Consider the following 22,748-nt stretch of genomic DNA (forward strand, 5'->3'; position numbering starts at 1 on the left):
TTGGGTGTGTCCTTTAAAATGCATATGAGCTGATCCCTTCACTAAATGGCAGTGTCGTGATTGGAAAGTGCAGATTAAGGGGCGGTATTATCCCCTTCTGACATCACAGGGGGAGCCAATTTTTAATGACCTATTTTTCACATGCTTACAGAGAATGTTTTACCCAAACTAAGTTACTGTGTTGAGCTTTTTCACATTTTCTAGGTTGATAGAAAAACTGGGGACACAGATATAACACTTAAACATGGAAAAAGTCTGATTTTCATGATATGTCCCCTTTAAAGCCCAATTTATACGCTGCGTCAAGTGTACAGCGTAGTCTACGCATAGACACATACCCCGATGCGCACCTCCCCAAAATTTAATAATGCATCAATTCCACTTGTACTGTGGGTGCTGTGATTGGTCAGCTAGAACCCCTCCCTCAGGTAAAAAAAAAAATCTGTGACATATAGCGTCACGTTTCCTCATAAATCTTTCCACTTGAAATGGTAAAAAAGATGGACCAAGTTGATGAGCAATATTTGTGACCAGTCACGGAAAGTAGGGACACAAGGATCTGGGGCATTTTGAGTTATTCACAGATTCTGAAAGTGCAGTTTCTAAGCTTTGGAACGTTGTGTAACACATGGAAATCTGATACGATTTGGAGAAGTTGTGGCCATTTGAATGTAGGAACTCAGAAAAACTCAAACCGAGAAAATAGAGACGGAAAGGTTCCAGCTGGGGGGGTCATTTACATCTCATTTAGAAAAGCCATACCCCCTCTGTAAAGCCGTTTTGAGATACAGATGTTCCAGCATCATATTTAGTATTTTGTGACAAAAGTCCGGATGACAACATGCAAAAATAAACAGGACTTTTTACCTTTGTGTTGATCACAAGTCGAATCCAGTCTGTTTCAGATGTGTGAATCATCCAATGACCATTTTTGTCCACAAATTTGTATAATCCATGAAATATAGATATATAGTCTATTGTTTACATCAGATTTCACATGAACGTCTAGTAATAGAATATAATATACAATCTGAGGACTATTTACATCGTAACATGCAATGTTGTATGAGATTACGCTTTACGTTCCGATAAACACATGAACCCACCTTTAAAATGTTTATTTAAAAGGAGGGAGGTAGTATAATACATAATCCAAACAGCCCCGTCGAAAACGTGACGTCCTTTAGGGATGTAACCAATCGCACGTTTGTTCCTCCATCAGCCAATGACTTCATGGAAAATATTGATAGACAAAACATGTAGCCAATTATATAACAAATTCAACGATCTTTTTGTGACTTTTTTGTGTGCGTTTGACTTCATGCTGCGCTGCAAGACCTACAGATGACGTCAAAGTACCGTAAGAGCGAGTCGAAATTAAACTACTCAAGCCAGTGGCGCGGCTGACGTACGACCCAGCTGACTGTTATCTGTTGCGCCCCAGCTTTTTTTGTGCGCCCGAGCGTCATTTACAGTCTGGGGAGATGCACGCTGTAAGTTTGAAAAAAACTTAGCAAACCAGTCTGAGGAACAGGTCAGCCGCGTCACTACAGTCACGTGACTTCACGCGGTTCACAACAGAACCGGAAGAGAAGACAATGCTGAATAAAGTCGTAATTCTTGCTATTTTTGGATCAAAATTTATTTTCGATGCTTCAACACATTCTAACTGACCCACTGATGTCACATGGACTACTTTGAAGATGTTTTTATTACCTTTCTGGACATGTTTAGGGTTAGGGTTAGGTTAGGGAAACCGTACATAGATTTTCAATGGAGGGACAGAAAGCTCTCGGACTAAATCTAACGTTAAACATCTTAAACTGTGTTCCAAATATGAACGGAGGTCTTCCAAGTTTAGAACGACATAAGGGTGAGTCATTAATGACATTATTTTCATTTTTGGGTGAACTATCCCTATTAAGTAGCCACGCTGTTCCCTTTGGTGGCAGGGCGAAAACAAAAGCCGCTTATTCAGTATGTAAATATACACAGACAATGACACCCCCTGCTGCACGCTAGAATCTCTGCAAAAACAAGCCGATTTCAACCGCAAAATGTACGCTTTTAAATATACAAAACTGCTATCTCAAACATGGAGAGGCTTCTTCGTGATCTCAACTAACAGATTCTGCAAAAAAACATTTTCTCATTCTCTCAAAAGTTGTGCTGCCGACTTGTGTAACTGGTTTCAATGACGGTTAACATTTAACACTCAGGCTCCAGTATTCCTTCTTTCTTCTCTTTTAAACACCATGCCAGCGTCTAAGGCTTTAGTCATGGTGAGAACAAAGTCTAATTATATAAAGTAAGACTAAACAAGATGTTTAAAATTCATTTCGTTTGAACTATTTTTGATAAGCAGGCTGTTTAGCATGTGTTAAATGCGGGGTGCATGATTTTTGAAAAACTTTTTGGAAAAAGTAGTCGGGCCGATTACCAAAACACACTTGTAGCCAATCAGCAGTAAGGGGCGTGTCTACTAACCAACATCGTTGCTTAGGTTGCGTATGTGAGGGGCGGGTCTATCAAAAGATGCTCCAGATTTTATTGGGGTAGGGGAGTGTTTGTTTAGGTAATTTCAAATGTCAACATTGGTTTTCAGAGATCATGCACCCCACCTTTAATGATATAAAGTTCATATTAAAATGTTGCTAAACTAAGACTCTTGTTATTAACAAATAGCTCATATAGCAGTTTAAGTCCAACAGCATATGCAAAAACAGATCCAGCCCACTTAGTCCATCTCTGAATGATTTACTGCTGTGCACTTGCTAAGACACTGCAATGCTCAGTATGTCCATAAAAACACTCAGCAAGACCCACACCCCTACAATAGTGAATGGAGATGGTTGAGATGTTTTCATACCTTTGGTGGCTTGAAGGGGTAATCGGAAGAAAAGGTGATGTCCAAAAAGAACACGCCCCCTTCGTAGACTGAACCCGGAGGTCCCAGGATGGTGGATCTCCATTCGTAGATGTTGTCGCCCTTGGGTCCCGCACTGAAAAGACACAAACATAAGCCAAGGTGAGTGAATCAAGTCAAATTTAGTACTGGAGTGATCAACAAAAAATTATACCTGCAAGTCATATAATAAAAATTGTTTATTGTTTAGTGGATTACTTCTTTCATGGACTATGGACCCCCTAAAGTAGCTTTGGCCACCCCTGGCCTGAAATCACTGATACATCCTTTAAAGTATATAATTAAGAATGTTTTTGGCATTTATTTGAGATACATTATGGTTTTTATTAATCAAGCAACAGAAACTAATCATTAGATTAATCGTCCAATTAGTCGTTAGATTAGTCGACTAATCAGAAAAATAGTCGACAGATTAATCGTTTAATAAATAGTCGTTTACCCCAGCTCTAATAATTACTCATGTCACTGTCTTTAAATAGGGAAAACATGGAAGTGTTTGGTGGCTTCTAAATTCATCCCTGTTTGGATCCTATGGAATGGATGGGGCTAGGTTTAATGCTAACACATTCACGATGCGCTGTACAAAGATTAAGTGCACACATTGAAAAAAGATAGGTATGTATTAATTTGTCTAAGTTAAGGTAAGAACATAGTAAAATATTGAAAAACTGTGGTGTTTTCCTTTAAAATATAAAAATCAGAGATCAAGAAGAGATAAAGGAACAACTACACAAATGTGTCTAATAGAGAAAAACCAAGCAACCCTCAGAAAAATAAAGCCTTGCGTGATCCACAGCCCACTTTCTAACGAAAAAAAGGTGAGAGGTCTTATCTCCAACATCTACTGCTCAATCCGCATGTGATAAAAACATGCCAGCCTACACGTTGGATATCTACTTTTGCTGCGCAACAAGAGATGACGGCTGTCAAACTCAATTCACCATAACGCAGTGAGCCAAGAATAGGTGGGATTACAGTGGAGAATAACGATAATAGGACTGGATGGCATGAAGAGCATCAGAACAATTAATTGTCGCTATGTAGCTTATTTAATTCTTTGAGGTAGATAAATCATCTGGGGCCAATGGACTCTCGCACCACAGCGAGGGTGAAAAGCGCTTTGAATACAGCGGAGAGCAATAAATGGCAGATTTATAAACAGCAGCTACATAGATCATTTAACAGCAAAACAACAAACAATGCCGTCAACGCTTATTGCCACAGAATCAACACATGACATTTGGAGAGGATGTCAAGGGGGAATCATGTAGCTAGCTGTAGCCTTAAAGGAGAAACAAGGAGGGAGAAATTGAAAAACCATTTTAACGCCTCTCAAAATCAATCTGACAAGCCTTCAGTAGGTGGTTAGTAAAGCAGTTAACGTGAGGCGTGAAGCTTTCACCCGAGCCCTGTCAGGGGTTCGAAGGATTAACGCAGAGCAGCACATTACAAATAAAAGGGGGAGTTTAGATTCATAAGCGTACTTTGAAACTGTTGAGATTAATTTACACTAAATGCAACAAATAAAAGTATGCCACACCCCTATTATTTACTGAACCAGAAAACAGCAGCATGAACAGCAGGACTATAAAACGATAAGCAATCAAATTGATAAAAATATTGCACTATTAAAGTCATTTTTAATTGGCTGTTATGTTCGCTGTTTGTGATAAACTGAAAAGAAAAATGTAAGAAGCATCCAACACAGAAGAAGTTGTTTACCACCCAAGTTGTCCAAATAAAAACTTCAAGTTTAAAAAGGTCAACACTTTCCAAAAGGTCATAAGGCATGTTTCATTTGATGGGTCAGATGCTTTGACCGATTTTGAAAAAAAAGCCATTAAAAGCATCATTACTAGCTCGTTCCTCCCCAACACCGCCTCACACCGAAGCGTAAAGCTAGAAGCCTGTCTGTCCTCTTAACGCTTAACCGTGAAGATTTGTCGCAATTACGTTGATGCTGAAGTGCCACTCGTAACAGATTCAGCAAACTCTTAACAAAACGTAACAGTGCCAAATGATTGAAAAAATCCCCAGTTAATAGCCGAACAAGCCCTCTAGACTTTAATGAATTCTTGGCAACCAAGTGGACAGTCGTGTTTGTCGAATACAGACCGTCATACGCTTCTTAAAGACGCACAATTCACCTCCAGACACATAAAAGGACATAAAAGGATTAGACGTATGCAGCGTAAAATGAATTTACTGACTCTGAATGTACCAGTTTCCACCGTCACAGGAGTCTTCCTGGTAATCTACATATTAACCTTTAGGGGGTTCAGGTAAATCGAAAACATGTACCTGGGGGAACGCTTGCCACCACATTTATAACATAATTGGAACAAATACCATATGCTGATATTATATAACACAGAAATGATGTTAGCAGTACATTTCGAGTAGTAATCCTCATAAAAAAAACGGAGTGACCTCAATAATCCAGAGGCCTTTCTACAGTGGCTTCTAGCCGCTCGGAGCCGGGGCGTTGTGTAATCCAGCGTTCCCTCGAGGCTCACACACATAATAATCACCTCAAATGTGTTTGTAGTTCGCCCACTTCCAGTAACACACACATTTCTCCCTGCTTAAATGAACTAGCTTTTCATTGTTAGTTTAAGGGCAAAAAGAAGTCTACAGTCTTTTAAAAGAAGCAAGCCTTAATGATATTAAAGTGGAGAACTCAATTTTCATAAAAAAAATCCTGATAATGTACTCACCCCCTTGTCATCCAAGATGTTTATGTCTTTTTTGTTTAGTTAAAAGAAATTAAGTTTATAAGGAAAACATTCCTAGATTTTTCTCCATATAGTGGACTTTAGTGGACCTCAACGGGTTACAGAATCAATGCAGTTTCAAATTGCAGTTTCAAAGGGCTCGAAACGATCCCAACCAAGGCTTAAAGGTCTAAGCTAGCGAAATGATCATCATTTTCGCAAAAAAAACCCCACTAGTCTTTCACAAGTTGTGTGACGCACCACCGGGACCTTAAGTATTACGTAATCACGTCGAAAGGTCACGCGCTAAATATGTGAAACACACATTTGCGGATCATTTTAAACAATAAACTGACATGAAGACATTAATTAGTATCATTTTACATACAATGGCGTAACGGTGCTCTTTATCCACACTTGTAAACCCTGGAGAAATACCGTATTTTCCAGACTATAAGTCACACTAAAACTTTTTTCATAGTTTGGCTGGTCCTGCGACTTCTAATCAGGTGCGACCTATATGTCAAAATTAATTCATATGAACCAAGAGACAACATTACCGTCTACAGCCGCGAGAGTCTGCTCTATGCTGCTCCTGTATTTATGTAATTCAATGGATTCAGTGATGCGGAATGATTTTGGGACCTTTTTGAACTTGTTGTGTTAATTTAGCCTATTCAGATTCCCAGCTATGTTCGATATGCTATTGTGTTCGGTGAATAAATGGTAATGTTACGTTAACATGTACGGACACTTATTCAGCCTGCTGTTCTGTGTGCCATTGTTCAGTTGAATAACTTGTCTTTCCAGATTAAATGTCTGTTCTTGGGTTTGAATTTTGTGAAATAATTTTCTAAATAAATGCGACGTATAGTCCAGTGCATCTTATATATATTTTTCCTCTTCAAACTTTTGACTGATGCGACTTATACTCCGGAGCGACTTATAGTCTGGAAAATATGGTCATGTTGGCGGATCACAAGGCTACACTCTCACTGGGGTCGCACACCGGACGGGCAGTTCAGCGCCGCGTCGAGTCACGTACAGGACAACTCAGAGGATTTGGGACAAATAAGATGTTATTTAATGTTAAACTATGTGAGTGGCACTCTGTGGCCCGACACTGTGCAACCTGGCGGCACTGGTGTGCATACACTCATAGAAAACAATCTGTTCGATTTTTTTAGAACGGCGCGGCGCTGAGCTGCGCGTCCGGTGTGCGACCCCCTTTAGAATGGATGTGTTAAAAACAACAAATTTGTGTTAGTTTAGGGACAACACATTAAATGCCTTGTCCCAGATTTCACATATATCTGTGTTATTATTGGAACAACACATTTTGTGTTACTTTTTATTTTAACACAAAATCAACACAAAATGTGTAAAAAATGAACAGATCCTTTCCTAGAGGTACTTATTTTTTATTTAATTAGCAAAAATGATGATCATTTCGCTAGATAAGACCCTTAAGGGCTCGTTATAGTTGTGCGTACGTCCTACGTGCGTCAGTTTTCAACCTTCAATAAAGCAGCAGCTTGGTCAGTTTAACCCACAAACGAAGAAGAAACAGCAGCTTGTTGTGTATGTTTCGAGAAGACCAGCAGTGATGGAAGTAAATAAACAGCGACTTTTATTGCAGTTTCAGCTAAATCAGTCCTCAACTCAGCCCATCTTTGTTCTCATCGTCGCAAACGGAAATACCTATGACGCAGTTATTTACCTGACGGGAGGGGTTTTGGTGGACCAATCACAGCGCTTGCGGTCCGCGTAGAACTGATGCACTGTTAAAAATTTGGCAAGGTGCACGTCAGACTACGAATAACCTATGCCCTTCCTGTGGCATATACATTACGCACGACTATAAATTGGACTTTATGCCTTGGTTGGAATCGTTTCCCTTTGAAGCTCATTGAAACCGCAAACTGTTGACGTCCACTAAAGTCCACTATATGGAGAAAAATCCTGGAATGTTTCCTCCAAAAACTTAATTTCTTCTCGACTGAACAAAGACATTAACATCTTGGATGACATGGGGGTGAGTAAATTAAAAGCTTTAAAAAAATCCTTTAAGCTACCGATGAGGCTGGACATTCAAGGGTCAGCATTCTGGTTCAGAAAAACTTTTGTAGATTAAACAGAAGATAGTACTGAAAGAAATGAATTACGTTAATCTGAGTGCAAACGTATAAGAGCATCCATCTCCATCTGTCATTGCAGATAACAGAATTACATGATGGGGGCAGGCAGGGGCCTTATTTAAAGTCCACCGAAGAAAGTGCATAAAGAAACCACAAGCTCCACTAGAGCAAAATGTACTCCTATAAAAAACATCAACAACAAAAACACAGTAGTGGTAGTTCGGTGATACGGTATGATGATTTCACTTCCAAAACCACTGACAGTATGAATATAAATATTATGTATGAATTGTAAAGTGTCCAGTTTCAAAAGCAGTTATGGTAATTGTCTGTACAGGTTAGACTGTACAGTTAGAAGAAAATAAAGAAAATGCAAAAACTGTATTTAAATTACTTAAAGTTGCACCCCAAAGATTAGTTACGATCAGTGTCCAAAACTTGACTTTGAAGGAAGATTATAACAGAGATTTATAGCTGTCTGCCTGGATTTTGCCATAAGCAGATGTTTTTCAACAAACATAAAGAAACAAAGGAAACAAAGCAACCATAAAGAAACGTGGTAACCTGCAATTTACCAGTGAAAACTAAATTATTAGTTGTTTTTATACAGTCTAATAAATGTTATACTACAAAAAGCACTGTAAACAGTTTTTGCATGGCTTGTGCCAGAGTGATAAAAGTGGCTCATTAAACAAGAAATACTGGCAATCTACCAAACAAAGTGTTAAAGTAATAGACAAACAGCTTAAAAGCCACAACTGCAACTAACTACCTCTAACATTAAGTGTATTTGCCAAATTGTAACAATGACCACAGAGCTGTGAATAAAACTGCATTAAAACTGTTGCACCCTTACAGCCCACAAATAAAAACCAGGAAAAAGCGTCATGAGGCGAAACATTTCCGTCACACACTTAAGGTATTCTGCCAATTACAACACACCGGATAGCCGGCCAATCAGAGCACACCGCGCTTTTCAGAATCCTGAGCTTGGTAAAAATCAACACGCGTCAGAAAGGCAGGGCATAGAGGACCAACAAAAATGTAGGGTATGTGTTTTTGGAACTTAAACCCCATAAACATTGCACCAAATGGGTGATTTTCGAGAAATTAGACTTATGAGGTGTCATGAAACAAAAAGTAAATGCAAAGTAAAAGTCTCAAAATAAGAAGCATACAGTTACAAACATCTCTTCATGTACTATTGTGCACATGATTTCAAATGACATCATACCAACCAATTTTGTTTTTTTTTCACATTTAAGGGGAAAATTTTCATTACCGCAACGTGTCCATGACTGGATTTGGGTTCTTTGACATGGAAATATTTATAATTAAAAAATCTAAAAAATAAAAAGCTTCAGTGCATGTTATACTATAAACATTTACAGTAAAGAAACATGTGATATTTGGTGATCATTTGTAAATGTAAAGACAATAACAAAGAATATAAATGTGTCCAAGACCAATTTTCTCATCCTCCGCAACAATTTTCAATCATTGTTTAAGCCCTCAAGGACCTAATATTTTCAAAACAAAAAAATAGTTGGAAGGGACATAATTGACTGTGACACTCAAGATGGCTACCAGGTAAGCAGTTCTTACTTTTTCTCTCCAGATAAAAGTTGAAATTTTGTTTGTCATAGTTCCTAGACAACTTTTTAGTTCTCATAACCGAAACATGAGTTTGTAAATGCATATATTTAATGTAATATCATGTTGCGGTAATGATAATTTTTGATAATGGTAATCTAAAAAAAGGAAATAATTCTAAAGGAAATATTTTAAATCCTCTAAAAATAATAGTAATATAGTAGTAAGTTCAGACCTTAATGTTATTTGTGCAAAACAATTGGCTTCAAGGGCTTTTTAAAAATTCTGATGCTGGACACCCAAATACACAAGATAATGTTTTAATAGCAATGTCATATGATCCATTTTACTGCAATTTACCAGTAAAGACTGTGTCTGAAAGGGACTGATATGGAAAACAAACAAGCTGATGTTGAAATACATCCAATACTTCACAGCAGGGCCCTATTAAAACATAATATTAAAACCTTAACCTTAAAACTGACTGTCTTTATGTGCTGTAATAAATCACCTGCCTCTCAACATTAAATTTCCCACTGAACACACGCAGATGTCAGGCGGTATTCAGGCAGCACGAAGAGTCAATGACCTGACACTGATTTTAAAATTGGCCACAATTAATGCAGTAACCTCTGGGGCCGGGCTTTAGACTTTCTCTTTTAGCCATCAAGCCCCTGTTCCTCTTCTCTTGCTGGCATACACAACTATAATCAACTGCCTGCCACTATCCAGCTCTGTTATTTATCTGACTATTGAAATAAAGTCATGGTCAGCCCTGTAATTATGATGACATTATATGAATAACTATAATCTCAGCTCTTAAAATGTCAAATTCAGGGCAATTTATTACCATACAAAGAGCAAGACAAGATGAATCCAATTCATGGTGTGAGAGACAAAAGAGAGAAAATGTTACAAGAGAGGGAGATTTCAGCCATTTAATACATATGTAACATTAGATGAGCCGCATTCTTATAAGCAAAGCATTAAAAATGTAACACTGGAGACTTCATGCACCATTATAACGCACTATTCTCCTACACACGAATGACACAATTGACAAAAGTAACGTCAGGCTATCTGAGAGATGTTTTGTAAACAAACTGGAAAAGCATCGCAACACTCTGACAATATGTACAACTAAAACCTCATACACGCAATATTATGTGACCCCGGTCCATTTATCAACAAAACGCATAAGATCTCAATGCCGTTCCTGAGACGCTGATATAGAGCAGGTTTCTCAAAGCCTTTATTGAAATGCAGCACTGTACTCGCTAAACTGTTCAGTAAGAATTAATGAGATTCCCTCAGCGTTTCACTACGACAGAATTTGCAGCGATGGTTGTGTAATGCAATCAGCTGGGAATGCAAGCAGCAATGCTTTTCATACACGCCTGCGATCTTTTATATTCACTCTTCATCGACGTGCATTATTTACTGGTGGCTACGTTGTTTTATATCACGGAGAAAATGAAAAAGCGTTTGGTGAAAATGAATGGGAGGTAAAAGCATAATGAATGTGAATGGAAGGAAATAAATCAATACCGACTGATACCGTTTATAATTCGTCAGCTTTAGCAGGAGCGATGAGAACAAAAGAAATGAAGTCGATCTTTTCTCAGGATTAAACTTGAAAACATTTATTAATAATGGCAGCTACAGTTGTACAATGAATTCATTATTTCAGGGACGATTTTTAGTTTGAAGTAGGGATGCACCAAAAGGAAAATTCTTGGCCAAAGCAGAATAAAATGAAAAACTCAACCGAAGGCCAAATATCATCCGAGTTGTGAGAAAAATGTCAGTGAGAAAATGTGCAAAATAATTAGGAAAATGAATAATATATATATATATATATATATATATATATATATATATATATATATATATATATATATATATATATATATATATATATATATATATTATTATTCATTTTCCTAATTATTTTGCACATTTTCTCGTCATTGCACAAGTTACATTTTCAGAATGTCCTTATTTCACTTTATTTAACAATAAATAATATCTCTGATCAGATACAGACTTGTTAAAACTGTTCCAGTTAAATTTGAACACATAAAGGAGTCTTGGCTAAACGGATAGTAATCCAATATTCTATTACAGTTCTATTTGCCTGTGATTTTGGGCATTTGTCGGCGATTTCTCAAAACCTGTCGGCAAGTCAAAATCAGGGCTAAAATCATGCAGTCTAAACTTGGCATTAGTGTCACTTCAGGCAGATGAATCATTTATGGCAGTGGTCTCCAACATGGTGCCCATGGGCACCAGGTTGCCCACACCGAGTCTGTGAGTCATCCACCAAAGCACATTCTATTAAAAGCCTCAATTTAAATATATTTATTAATTATTTTTTTTTTATAAAAGCTTGGCTTCTTTTATGTATGTTAAAATTTTAAACAATGATCAACAAGTAAAATAAAAAAACTATATTATACTATATGCCGATGTCTTTTTTGTGATTTACTATTTTGTACATAAAATCCTCCTGCATAATGCAAAGAACATTCTGTAAAAATATAACCATTTAAGTTTTAATAAAGATATTTTTAATATTGACTGAGAACGGTCATATAACCAATGACTGCAGTTATCACATTTATTTCCATTCATATCAACACAGATTAATATCATCAAGCAGTAACAAAATCAACAATATTCGCATTTCAAACACAGTCCACCAATGGCAAGACTCTGTGCCCTGGCATCCTTATGTTTGGCAGCCAGAGATGGGTCGATTGATTTTGGCGGTCTGAGCTACATTGATACCGGACCCCTGTAAGATCACTGCCTCCCTCAGCCCAGCACGAAAAGCCAGTAGGGCAAAAAATAAGCCCTGAGTCAATATGGTCTGTGTGTATAAATAAACCTGTGCTGAGACATCAGTCAAGTGAGCGCCAGCCGGCCGCATCTGCCTCTGATGATAATGAGGATGTAGAGCAGATTGATGAAGACTGACAGCTCAGATAAGCAACGTGCCGGTCGACTCGCCCTCTGCTTCACAGACAGAGAGAGAGGAAGTGGGCAGAGCTTTGCACATTGCGCGACGGGCAGAGAACAGAGCTGCAATTTTAAAAGGAGGACAAGTAACAACCGCTGAGGTTTTGATTTAGGGGGTTTTACACTCTGTGGCATCTTTACTGACCAGATGCCTCAGGAGGTGGTCTAGGACGGATACAAGACACGAATGCATCTAGTTGTTTGGTGCAATAAACTTCACTCCTTCTAGCAAATGTAATTACATCAACATAGACAAATTTCCAAGCAATCATGGATCAGACACTGATGGGGGATTATAAAACCTTTTATACAAGACTAGATTATAAGACTTTACTATGTATACACGTACAGTATATGCATATGCAACATTTTCGATCGGTATATTGTGATTGAAAGTCATTATGCATAACAGATTTTTGTGTAAACACAATGTGCATACTGAATCTCTACAGATAACAGACACAACAGAAGTCAGATGTAAGAATGAGTGCCTGATAAATAGGGGATAACATTTACTCCCTTGACATATTTTCCACCAAAATCCACATATCGGTTACAAATTGAACAACGCTCACCTCCACATAGAGATATCTGACAGCTACAAGTCAATAAAGAGTGTCTGCAGAGACACTAAATCCATAACTATAATACAATATTATAAAATATAACATCAATTATTACACAGCATCCAACATTTACTATAAGCACTTTTCTGTCACTCTATAAGCCATTTTTTTCATGAGCTGGTGATCTGATAAAGTGACAGTGATGCATTACACAGAACATGAGCTGCTTTGCATTGCAGACGTGAGGTCTGGGAGGGCATGATGATGGGCTGCAGACGTTCCTTCAGAGGTGGAGGAGAATAACAGTGTTTTGAAAATTGAGGATGATAGCTGACTCAATAGGCAGTTGAAAAACATCTCCATATTTTTGTATTTGTAAGGAAATGGTTTGAAAGGCACAAAACCACAGCCACACGTTTTAGGAAACTTGGCCAAATAACAGTGCATTATAATCATTGCAGCAATGTTACCATTACATCAAACAAAACAATTTTGAACATACTGTATATGTTTCTGTAAAGAAATGTCAAATGCACAATACTAGACCACTGCCATTGCCTTTACATGGTTCCCACACCTTAGTTTACTTCAGATTCAAGGCCCTTAAAGGACTTTCCAGGTCCAATACCATCAAATTCAAGGACTATATGTGGGGACACATTTCAAGTGAAAGCAAGGTTACATCGTGTTACCTTTTAAGATACATTGTTACAGTTCCCTTTTGAGGGAACTAGCGCTGGGTCACTGCGGTGACACTTTGGGGATGCCTCCAGGGGTAAGTGCGTCTGAATCTGTATATCAAATTCAACCAATTGTGAGGCTTAACGACAAAGACAGGGTGACGCAGGAACCAGGAAGTATATTGCTATATGAAATATCCCCAAAGACGGTGTTAAAGGGACACAGGAAGTATGGCAAGGGAGTCGCAGTGTCTCTTTCCCTTCTCAGGTACCCTAACCAGAGACGTTTTCATGTGTCAAACACAACTATGCAAAAAAGCATTTTGGTATGAATCAACATTCGCATACAGAAGATTTAAGCATTTAAAGGGAACAGTTTAGCATGTGTGCTTAAAAGGCTAGAAATTTTATGATATTATCCTACACTACACAGGGAATAATATGGATTTTTGTCTTCTTGCAAAAATAGATTCAAGCACTTTCAATGACCTGCATCTATGTATGTATATTCAAGGATTTCAAGGAACCATGGTAACCCGGCTTCAGGATACATTGTAGCAACCTATAAATCATTAAAGAAAAATTTTGCATATATGATAAATCACCCAGACTTAACACGCAGCTGTCGAGAGCAACTAGACCCTACAAAGTACATATGAGGAGCTCAGATGCAAAAGCCGCTAAATGCCACCACCTCCGTCAGAAATGAAATAATGAAACTAACCGAATGTTCTCTACACGTATTTCATGTTCATCAAAGACCTTCGCTTTAAAGCCCAGCCTCAGATCATAAATACCTTGTTCACACGATCAGACCAAATCCGATTTTGGTGCATATCCGATTGGAATCCAATCACATTTAGAACGTGTGAACGGACAAAAACCACATGAAATCCGTTTTTTTCTAATTCGTTTCAGGCTACATGCATAAGATTTGAAAACCTTTTCAAATCGCATTTTCCGGATATCCAAAAAGTCTGACCGATCTGATCGCAATTGTGTAGCTTTTCAGTTATGTCATGCATCACGTAAAACGTAAACATGTCAGACTGTTGTGCGACGTCATTGCCATAGAAACAGTGCAGATAATCCAGAAAATTGCAAAAATGCTATAGGACGCAGAGATTGGATCTAAACAGTCGTGATACGCAATGTGGACAGTGGACAATCAGATATATACCAAAACGGATTTAGACTGGCAGTGTGAACAAGGTATACAATAAAATGGATTTTGTTGGCAGAATTCGCTAAATGCCACGTCAAAGTCTACTATTGAAAAGGCATATGCGGTCAGGTCAGTAAGAGTCTCATGTGTAAAATGAGCCCACACACATTATGATTAATATTTCACAAACAGCTAAAAAGTTTAGTGTTATGCAGCATTTTGTTGATGTTTTTGTGTTGTATTCTCGTGTACCTGTTGTCTTCAGTAACTTAGACGGCTTGTCTTTCTGATCCACATTCGCTATTTACCAACATTGTTGATGTACCTTATATTATTCAAGTATTCTGAATGTACAGTATATTGTGAGGACAAAAGCTTATTATTAGTAACTGATCGCTGTCTGGGTGCTTTCCTATCGCCCATCACTGAATGAATGGTGACGCAATTTACACGCATTAGAGATACGTCACCGCCATTAACAAAGTTGCATTCAACAAAAATCATTCAACAAGTGTAACCAATATTTGAGACGTGTGTAACCCTATTTGACTAAAATGGTTATCAGAAATAATCTCAGAAATAATTTCTTTTTAAAAAGACAAAAATGTTTTAACTAAAACTTAACAAAGATATATTAAGTCTTCTTTTGACTAAAATTTGACTAAAATGACAAGACGTTTAGTTGACTAAAACTAGACTAAAATGATGAGACTTTTAGTCGACTAAAACTTGACCAACAAAAAAAGATATGCACAAGACTAAGACTAAATTACAAATAGGTGACAAAATTAACACTATTTTCAGATTCTTACTTTTTACCACTCTGACTTTTATCATTTGCAATGTTTGTAGTTCCACCTTTAGTGATTTTGCAATTGTTTATGTCTTGACCACATTACATTGTTTTTTGGCAAAAAAGACTTGCATGCGCTTAGAGCAGTGGTTCTCAAATTGGGGGGGCACGAGATGGTTCCTGAGGGGTCTTTTTAAAAAAGACATTTTAAAAAATACATTAATTTATGGTCTGGGGTGGTTTTTACAATAGCTGAGAAACACAAAACTCAAATCAGGCCTGTACTTTATGGATGACCCTGTCTGTGAAATCCAGACTAAAGTCTCATATTTTAATGATGAAATTGAGTGAAATCAAACTTAGATGCTTCATTGTTTTAACTTTAATATCAATTTTGACTTGGCCTTACTCAATTAATATTAAAGATATTAAGATTATAGTTCCATAAAATGTTTTTTACATTATAAAGTATGATTTTTAAAAAAGATTTTAGCTGAATATTCACAGATGCATTGTGATATTTTGCTCTCTAAGATCTAGTCCTCCAAAGCACAGTTCTGATTCTTGATAAGATCTGAAATAAATACCCGAGACCCCTGAACAAGATGAGTATAATAAGGTATGACACCTCTGATGATGCACTTGTTACAGGATGTGGTTTCTACTCTTTGCAATATTTACAGCTTTTAGGTGCAAACCACATACAGTCCCTAGATACAGCCACACAAATGTAGCAATTTGAGTCACTTCTGTAACCTTTGGCTCAACTAGTGATGTGTATGAATAATCACGTAATGTAGGGGATTATATGAGTAATTTTACATTACAGTATTTTATGACTGATCAAACTGTTCTCTGGAATATTTGATTCTGATGTTTCCAATCTAATATGTAAATAACAAAGCAATGCAGACTAAGAGTCACAAAAATATAACTACTGGAGTAAAAACAGTATGGCAAAATATCATTTCTACAGTTATACCACACAGCCCATCTCATAAAACAACCAAAATGTTTTGCAAATGAGATTACAAATAATCCTATCTCCGATCAGACATTTTCAACAGGACTTGTGTGGTGCTTAGCTTAGAGCAGGGGTTCTCAAAGTCCGGACTCCGGTCCGGATCCGGACCCGACGGGAACTTGATCCGGACCCGCGTCCACTTCATAGTACAAGTGCATTAATTTCTATGTGATTGATTAAATGTGTGCATTTGCTACTTTACAAATGCATATTAAACTTGTAAACCATTCGTTTAGTTTTCTTTTCTTTTTAGATTTATGATTATTCCTGGGCCGAAAATAAAACGAGTTATTAAAAAATTTCCTGTGTCACGCTGTAGCCATCACACCCAGATATTATGCACAGCTACTTCATGTACTACGGCTTTTGATCATTAAGTCCTTATCGATCTGAAATCACTGTTGGTTTGAGTCGTTTAAAACATGCATTTGAAAAATCAACACTCGTCAAACATAATAAACATACCAACCACACTTTTTTGCCATGGTTTATGCATCTGATGGAAAACAAACAGTGCCATTTCTCTCATTAGGTTGCTCTGTATCTTGCACCTGGTTACTTTTGGCATATTTCTTATGTTTATGTTTAAAAAATGTTTTTACTTTAAATGCAAAATACACTTGTTATTTTTTTCCCAAACCATTTGTGTTGATTTGTTATATAAACAAATGATTTACATAAAGTTAAGACTATGCTTGACAATTTTGTAATAACCATTTTTTCCGGACCTATGAAAACGATGAGAATTCAGATTTGGACCTTTGAATGTAAACTTTGAGAACCCCTGGCTTAGAGTAAACGTTGAGATTGACCTTTCTGCACATTTCAAGCACACCGGTAGCCTTAGATCTACTATCACGAAACCAAAACAACCACCCTTCCATCCTTAGAGAGGAAGGCGCGTAAGAGAGAGACAGAATACCCGTCACGCTCCGGGCTCTGAGACTTGTTGCCATGGGATCTGTCGTGATTTTTAATAGCGGATTACAAGATCGCTGACGCCCATTAAGAGCTGCTGAATTAACTTTGTGGTAAAATGGCACTGGTGGAGCGATGATTATTAAAGGAGCCTTTCTTATGTTGAAGAAAGATTGAATTAAGCTCGGTTACAGGAAACATCAGCTCTAAACTCGACAAGGATGAGAGAACTGGGCCGCACAGTTGCCGTTTTACTGCAGAGGAGAAAGGAAGTCTTGCATAGCCAGACATTTGACTCATGGCATAAAGTCTGGTTAACATCACAGCTTATTTTGGCCAAGGACTTCCCACTCAGACAACTGGAGATTGTCTGATCGTCTGACATGTGAAGTGACCAATCACTGTTGTGTTTTAATATGTGTATGTACATATGCGGTATATATGCTGTGTATATGTATTTATGTATATGTGTGTGTGTGTGTGTGTGTGTGTGTGTGTGTGTGTGTGTGTGTGTGTGTGTGTGTGTGTGTGTGTGTGTGTGTGTGTGTGTGTGTGTGTGTGTGTGTGTGTGTAAATATGTACATACACAGACAGACTGACAGGCAGGAAGGCAGACAGACAGAAATATACACACAAAGAGATAAACAGACAGATAAAGAGACAAAGAAATAGATATAAAGACGGATGGATAGACAAAAAGACAGGAAGGTAAATACATAAACAGAAAGACAGACAAGTAGGAATGTAAATACACAGACAGACAGACAGACAGACAGATAGACAAGTAGATAAGTGCGTAGACAGACAGACAGACAGATAGACACGTAGATAAATAGATATACAGAAAGACAGATAGGCAGGCAGATAGACAGGCAGACAGAAATATACAAAGAGAAACAAAGAGACAGACAGACAGACAAGTAGGTAAGTACATGGACAGATAGACAGACAAAAATATACACAAAGAAACAAAAAGACAGAGAGAGACAGACAGGTAAAAATATATAGACAGACAGACAGACAGACAGACAGGCAAGTAGGTAAGTACATAGACAAATAGACAGACAGAAATATACACAAGGAAACAAAAAGATAGAGACAGACAGGTAAATACATAAATAGACGGACAGACAAACAGAAAGACAGACAGACAAGTAGGTAAGTACATAGAAAGATAGACAGACTAAAATATAGACAAAGAAACAAAAAGACAGAGACAGACATGTAGATAGACAGACAGACAGACAGACAAGTAGGTAAGTACATAGACAAATAGACAGACAGAAATATACAAAAAGAAACAAAAAGACAGATACAGACAGGTAAATACATAGATAGACAGACAGACAAACAGAAAGACAGACAGACAAGTAGGTAAGTACATAGACAGATAGACAGACTAAAATATAGACAAAGAATCAAAAAGACAGAGACAGACATGTAAATACATAGATAGACAGACAGAAAGACAGACAAGTAGGTAAGTACATAGACAGATAGACAGACAAAAATATAGAGAAAGAAACAAAAAGATAGAGACAAACATGTAGACAGACAGACAGACAGATAGACAAGTAGGAATGTAAATACATAGACAGACAGACAGATAGACAGACATAAAGACAGACAGACAAGTAGGTAAGTACATAGACAGATAGACAGACAAAAATATAGACAAAGAAACAAAAAGACAGAGAGAGACAGACAGGTAAAAATATATAGACAGACAGACAGACAGACAGACAGGCAAGTAGGTAAGTACATAGACAAATAGACAGACAGAAATATACACAAGGAAACAAAAAGATAGAGACAGACAGGTAAATACATAAATAGACGGACAGACAAACAGAAAGACAGACAGACAAGTAGGTAAGTACATAGAAAGATAGACAGACTAAAATATAGACAAAGAAACAAAAAGACAGAGACAGACATGTAGATAGACAGACAGACAGACAGACAGACAAGTAGGTAAGTACATAGACAAATAGACAGACAGAAATATACAAAAAGAAACAAAAAGACAGATACAGACAGGTAAATACATAGATAGACAGACAGACAAACAGAAAGACAGACAGACAAGTAGGTAAGTACATAGACAGATAGACAGACTAAAATATAGACAAAGAATCAAAAAGACAGAGACAGACATGTAAATACATAGATAGACAGACAGAAAGACAGACAAGTAGGTAAGTACATAGACAGATAGACAGACAAAAATATAGAGAAAGAAACAAAAAGATAGAGACAAACATGTAGACAGACAGACAGACAGATAGACAAGTAGGAATGTAAATACATAGACAGATAGACATGTAGATAAGTGTGTAGACAGACAGACAGACAGACAGGTAGATAAATAGATATACAGAAAGACACACAGGCAGGCAGGCAGAAATATACAAAGAGAAACAAAGAGACAGACAGACAGAAAAGTAGGTAAGTACATGGACAGATAGACAGACAAAAATATACACAAAGAAACAAAAAGACAGAGACAGACATGTAAATACATAAACAAACATACAGACAGACAGACAAGTAGGTAAGTACATAGACAGACAAAAATATAGACAAAGAAACAAAAAGACAGAGACAGACAGACAGGTAAAAAATATATAGACAGACAGACAGACAGACAGACAAGTAGGTAAGTACATAGACAAATAGACAGACAGAAATATACACAAAGAAACAAAAAGACAGAGACAGACAGGTAAATACATAGATAGTGAGACAGACAAACAGAAAGACAGACAGACAAGTAGGTAAGTACATAGACAGACAAGTAGGTAAGTACATAGACAGATAGACAGACTAAAATATAGACAAAGAATCAAAAAGACTGAGACAGACAGGTAAATACATAGACAGACAGACAGACAAACAGAAAGACAGACAGACAAGTAGGTAAGTACATAGACAGATAGACAGACTAAAATATAGACAAAGAATCAAAAAGACAGAGACTGACATGTAAATACATAGATGAACACACAGAAAGACAGACAAGTAGGTAAGTACATAGACAGACAAAAATATAGAGAAAGAAACAAAAAGACAGAGACAGACATGTAAACAGACAGACAGACGGACAGACAGGTAGGTAAGTACATAGACAAATAGACAGACAGAAATATACACAAAGAAACAGAAAGACAGAGACAGACAGGTAAATACATAAATAGACAGAAAGACGAACAAACAAACAAACAGAAAGACAGACAGATAAGTAGGTAAGTACATGGACAGATAGACAGAGATAGACAGAGACAGACATGACAGACAGACAATTAGGTAAGTACATGGACAGATAAACAGACATAAATATACACAACAAACAGAAAGACAGATAGGTAGGTAGGCAAATACATAAACAGACAGATAGACAGACAAACAGAGAAGTAGGTAAATAGATAGACAAAAAGACAGACAGACAGGTAGGCAGATAGACAGGTTGACAGAAATATACAAAGAGAAACAAAGAGACAGATAGACAGACAAACAAACAGAAGAAAGACAGACAAGTAAGTAAGTACACAGACAGATAGACAGATAGACAGACAAAATATACACAAAGAAACAGAAAGACAGAGACAGGCAGACAGACAGACAGGTCGGTAGGTAAATACATAGAAAGACAGACAGAGAGACACATAGTTAAGTACATAGACAGAAAAAGAAATATACACAATGAAACAGAAAGACAGAGTCAGATAGACAGGTAGGTAGGTAAATACATAGATAGACAGAGAAGTAGGCAGAGAGACAGAAATATACAAAGAGAAACAAAGAGATGGATAAAACCGGACGACAGAGACAGATAGATAGACAGACAGGTAGGTAGGTAAATACATACAGATAGACAGGCAGACATGTAGGTAAATAGCAAGACAGAAAGACAGACAGGTAGGCAGATAGACAGCCAGACAGAAATATACAAAGAAAAACAAAGAGACAGATAGACAGACACACAAACCGAAAGACAGACAGAAATATACACAAAGAAACAGAAAGACACAGACAGATAGAAAGTCAGGTAAATACATAGACAGACAGACAGACAGACAAGTAGGTAAATAGATATAGAAAGACAGACAGGTAGGAAGATAGACAGGCAGACAGAAACATTCAAAGAGAAACAAAGAGACAGACAGACAGACAAACAGAAAGATAGACAGACAGGTAGGAAGATAGACAGGCAGACAGAAACATTCAAAGAGAAACAAAGAGACAGACAGACAGACAAACAGAAAGATAGACAGACAGTCTGTCTCTTTGTTTCTGTCTATCTTTCTGTTTGTCTGTCTATCTTTCTGTTTGTCTGTCTGTCTGTCTCTTTGTTTCTCTTTGAATGTTTCTGTCTGCCTGTCTATCTTCCTACCTGTCTGTCTATCTTTCTGTTTGTCTGTCTGTCTGTCTCTTTGTTTCTCTTTGAATGTAACCGGACGACAGAGACAGATAGATAGACAGACAGGTAGGTAGGTAAATACATACAGATAGACAGGCAGACATGACAGACAGACAGACAAGACAGACAGACAGACAGACAAACAGAAAGATAGACAGACAGGTAGGAAGATAGACAGGCAGACAGAAACATTCAAAGAGAAACAAAGAGACAGACAGACAGACAAACAGAAAGATAGACAGACAGTCTGTCTCTTTATTTCTGTCTATCTTTCTGTTTGTCTGTCTATCTTTCTGTTTGTCTGTCTGTCTGTCTCTTTGTTTCTCTTTGAATGTTTCTGTCTGCCTGTCTATCTTCCTACCTGTCTGTCTATCTTTCTGTTTGTCTGTCTGTCTGTCTCTTTGTTTCTCTTTGAATGTAACCGGACGACAGAGACAGATAGATAGACAGACAGGTAGGTAGGTAAATACATACAGATAGACAGGCAGACATGTAGGTAAATAGCAAGACAGAAAGACAGACAGGTAGGCAGATAGACAGCCAGACAGAAATATACAAAGAAAAACAAAGAGACAGATAGACAGACACACAAACAAAGAGACAGAAACAAAGAGACAGACAGACAGACAAACAGAAAGATAGACAGACAGGTAGGAAGATAGACAGGCAGACAGAAACATTCAAAGAGAAACAAAGAGACAGACAGACAGACAAACAGAAAGATAGACAGACAGACAAGTAGGTAAGGGTACATTAACAGATAGACAGAAATATACACAAAGAAAAAAAG

General features: G+C 37.4%; 1 protein-coding gene across 2 annotated transcripts in view; it reads right to left on the reverse strand.

Annotated features, from left to right (window-relative positions):
• Positions 1 to 22,748, reverse strand: part of ube2e3 (ubiquitin-conjugating enzyme E2E 3 (UBC4/5 homolog, yeast)) — a 51,834-nt gene that overhangs the window by 10,428 nt on the left and 18,658 nt on the right. For both annotated transcript variants that reach the window (XM_065252224.2, XM_065252223.2), the window contains exon 4: positions 2,870 to 3,002. In XM_065252224.2, coding sequence (XP_065108296.1) covers positions 2,870 to 3,002 — 133 coding nt within the window. The remainder of the gene's footprint in view (positions 1 to 2,869; positions 3,003 to 22,748) is intronic.

This window comes from Paramisgurnus dabryanus, chromosome 15 (genome assembly GCF_030506205.2).
Source record: "Paramisgurnus dabryanus chromosome 15, PD_genome_1.1, whole genome shotgun sequence".
Lineage (NCBI taxonomy): Eukaryota > Metazoa > Chordata > Actinopteri > Cypriniformes > Cobitidae > Paramisgurnus > Paramisgurnus dabryanus.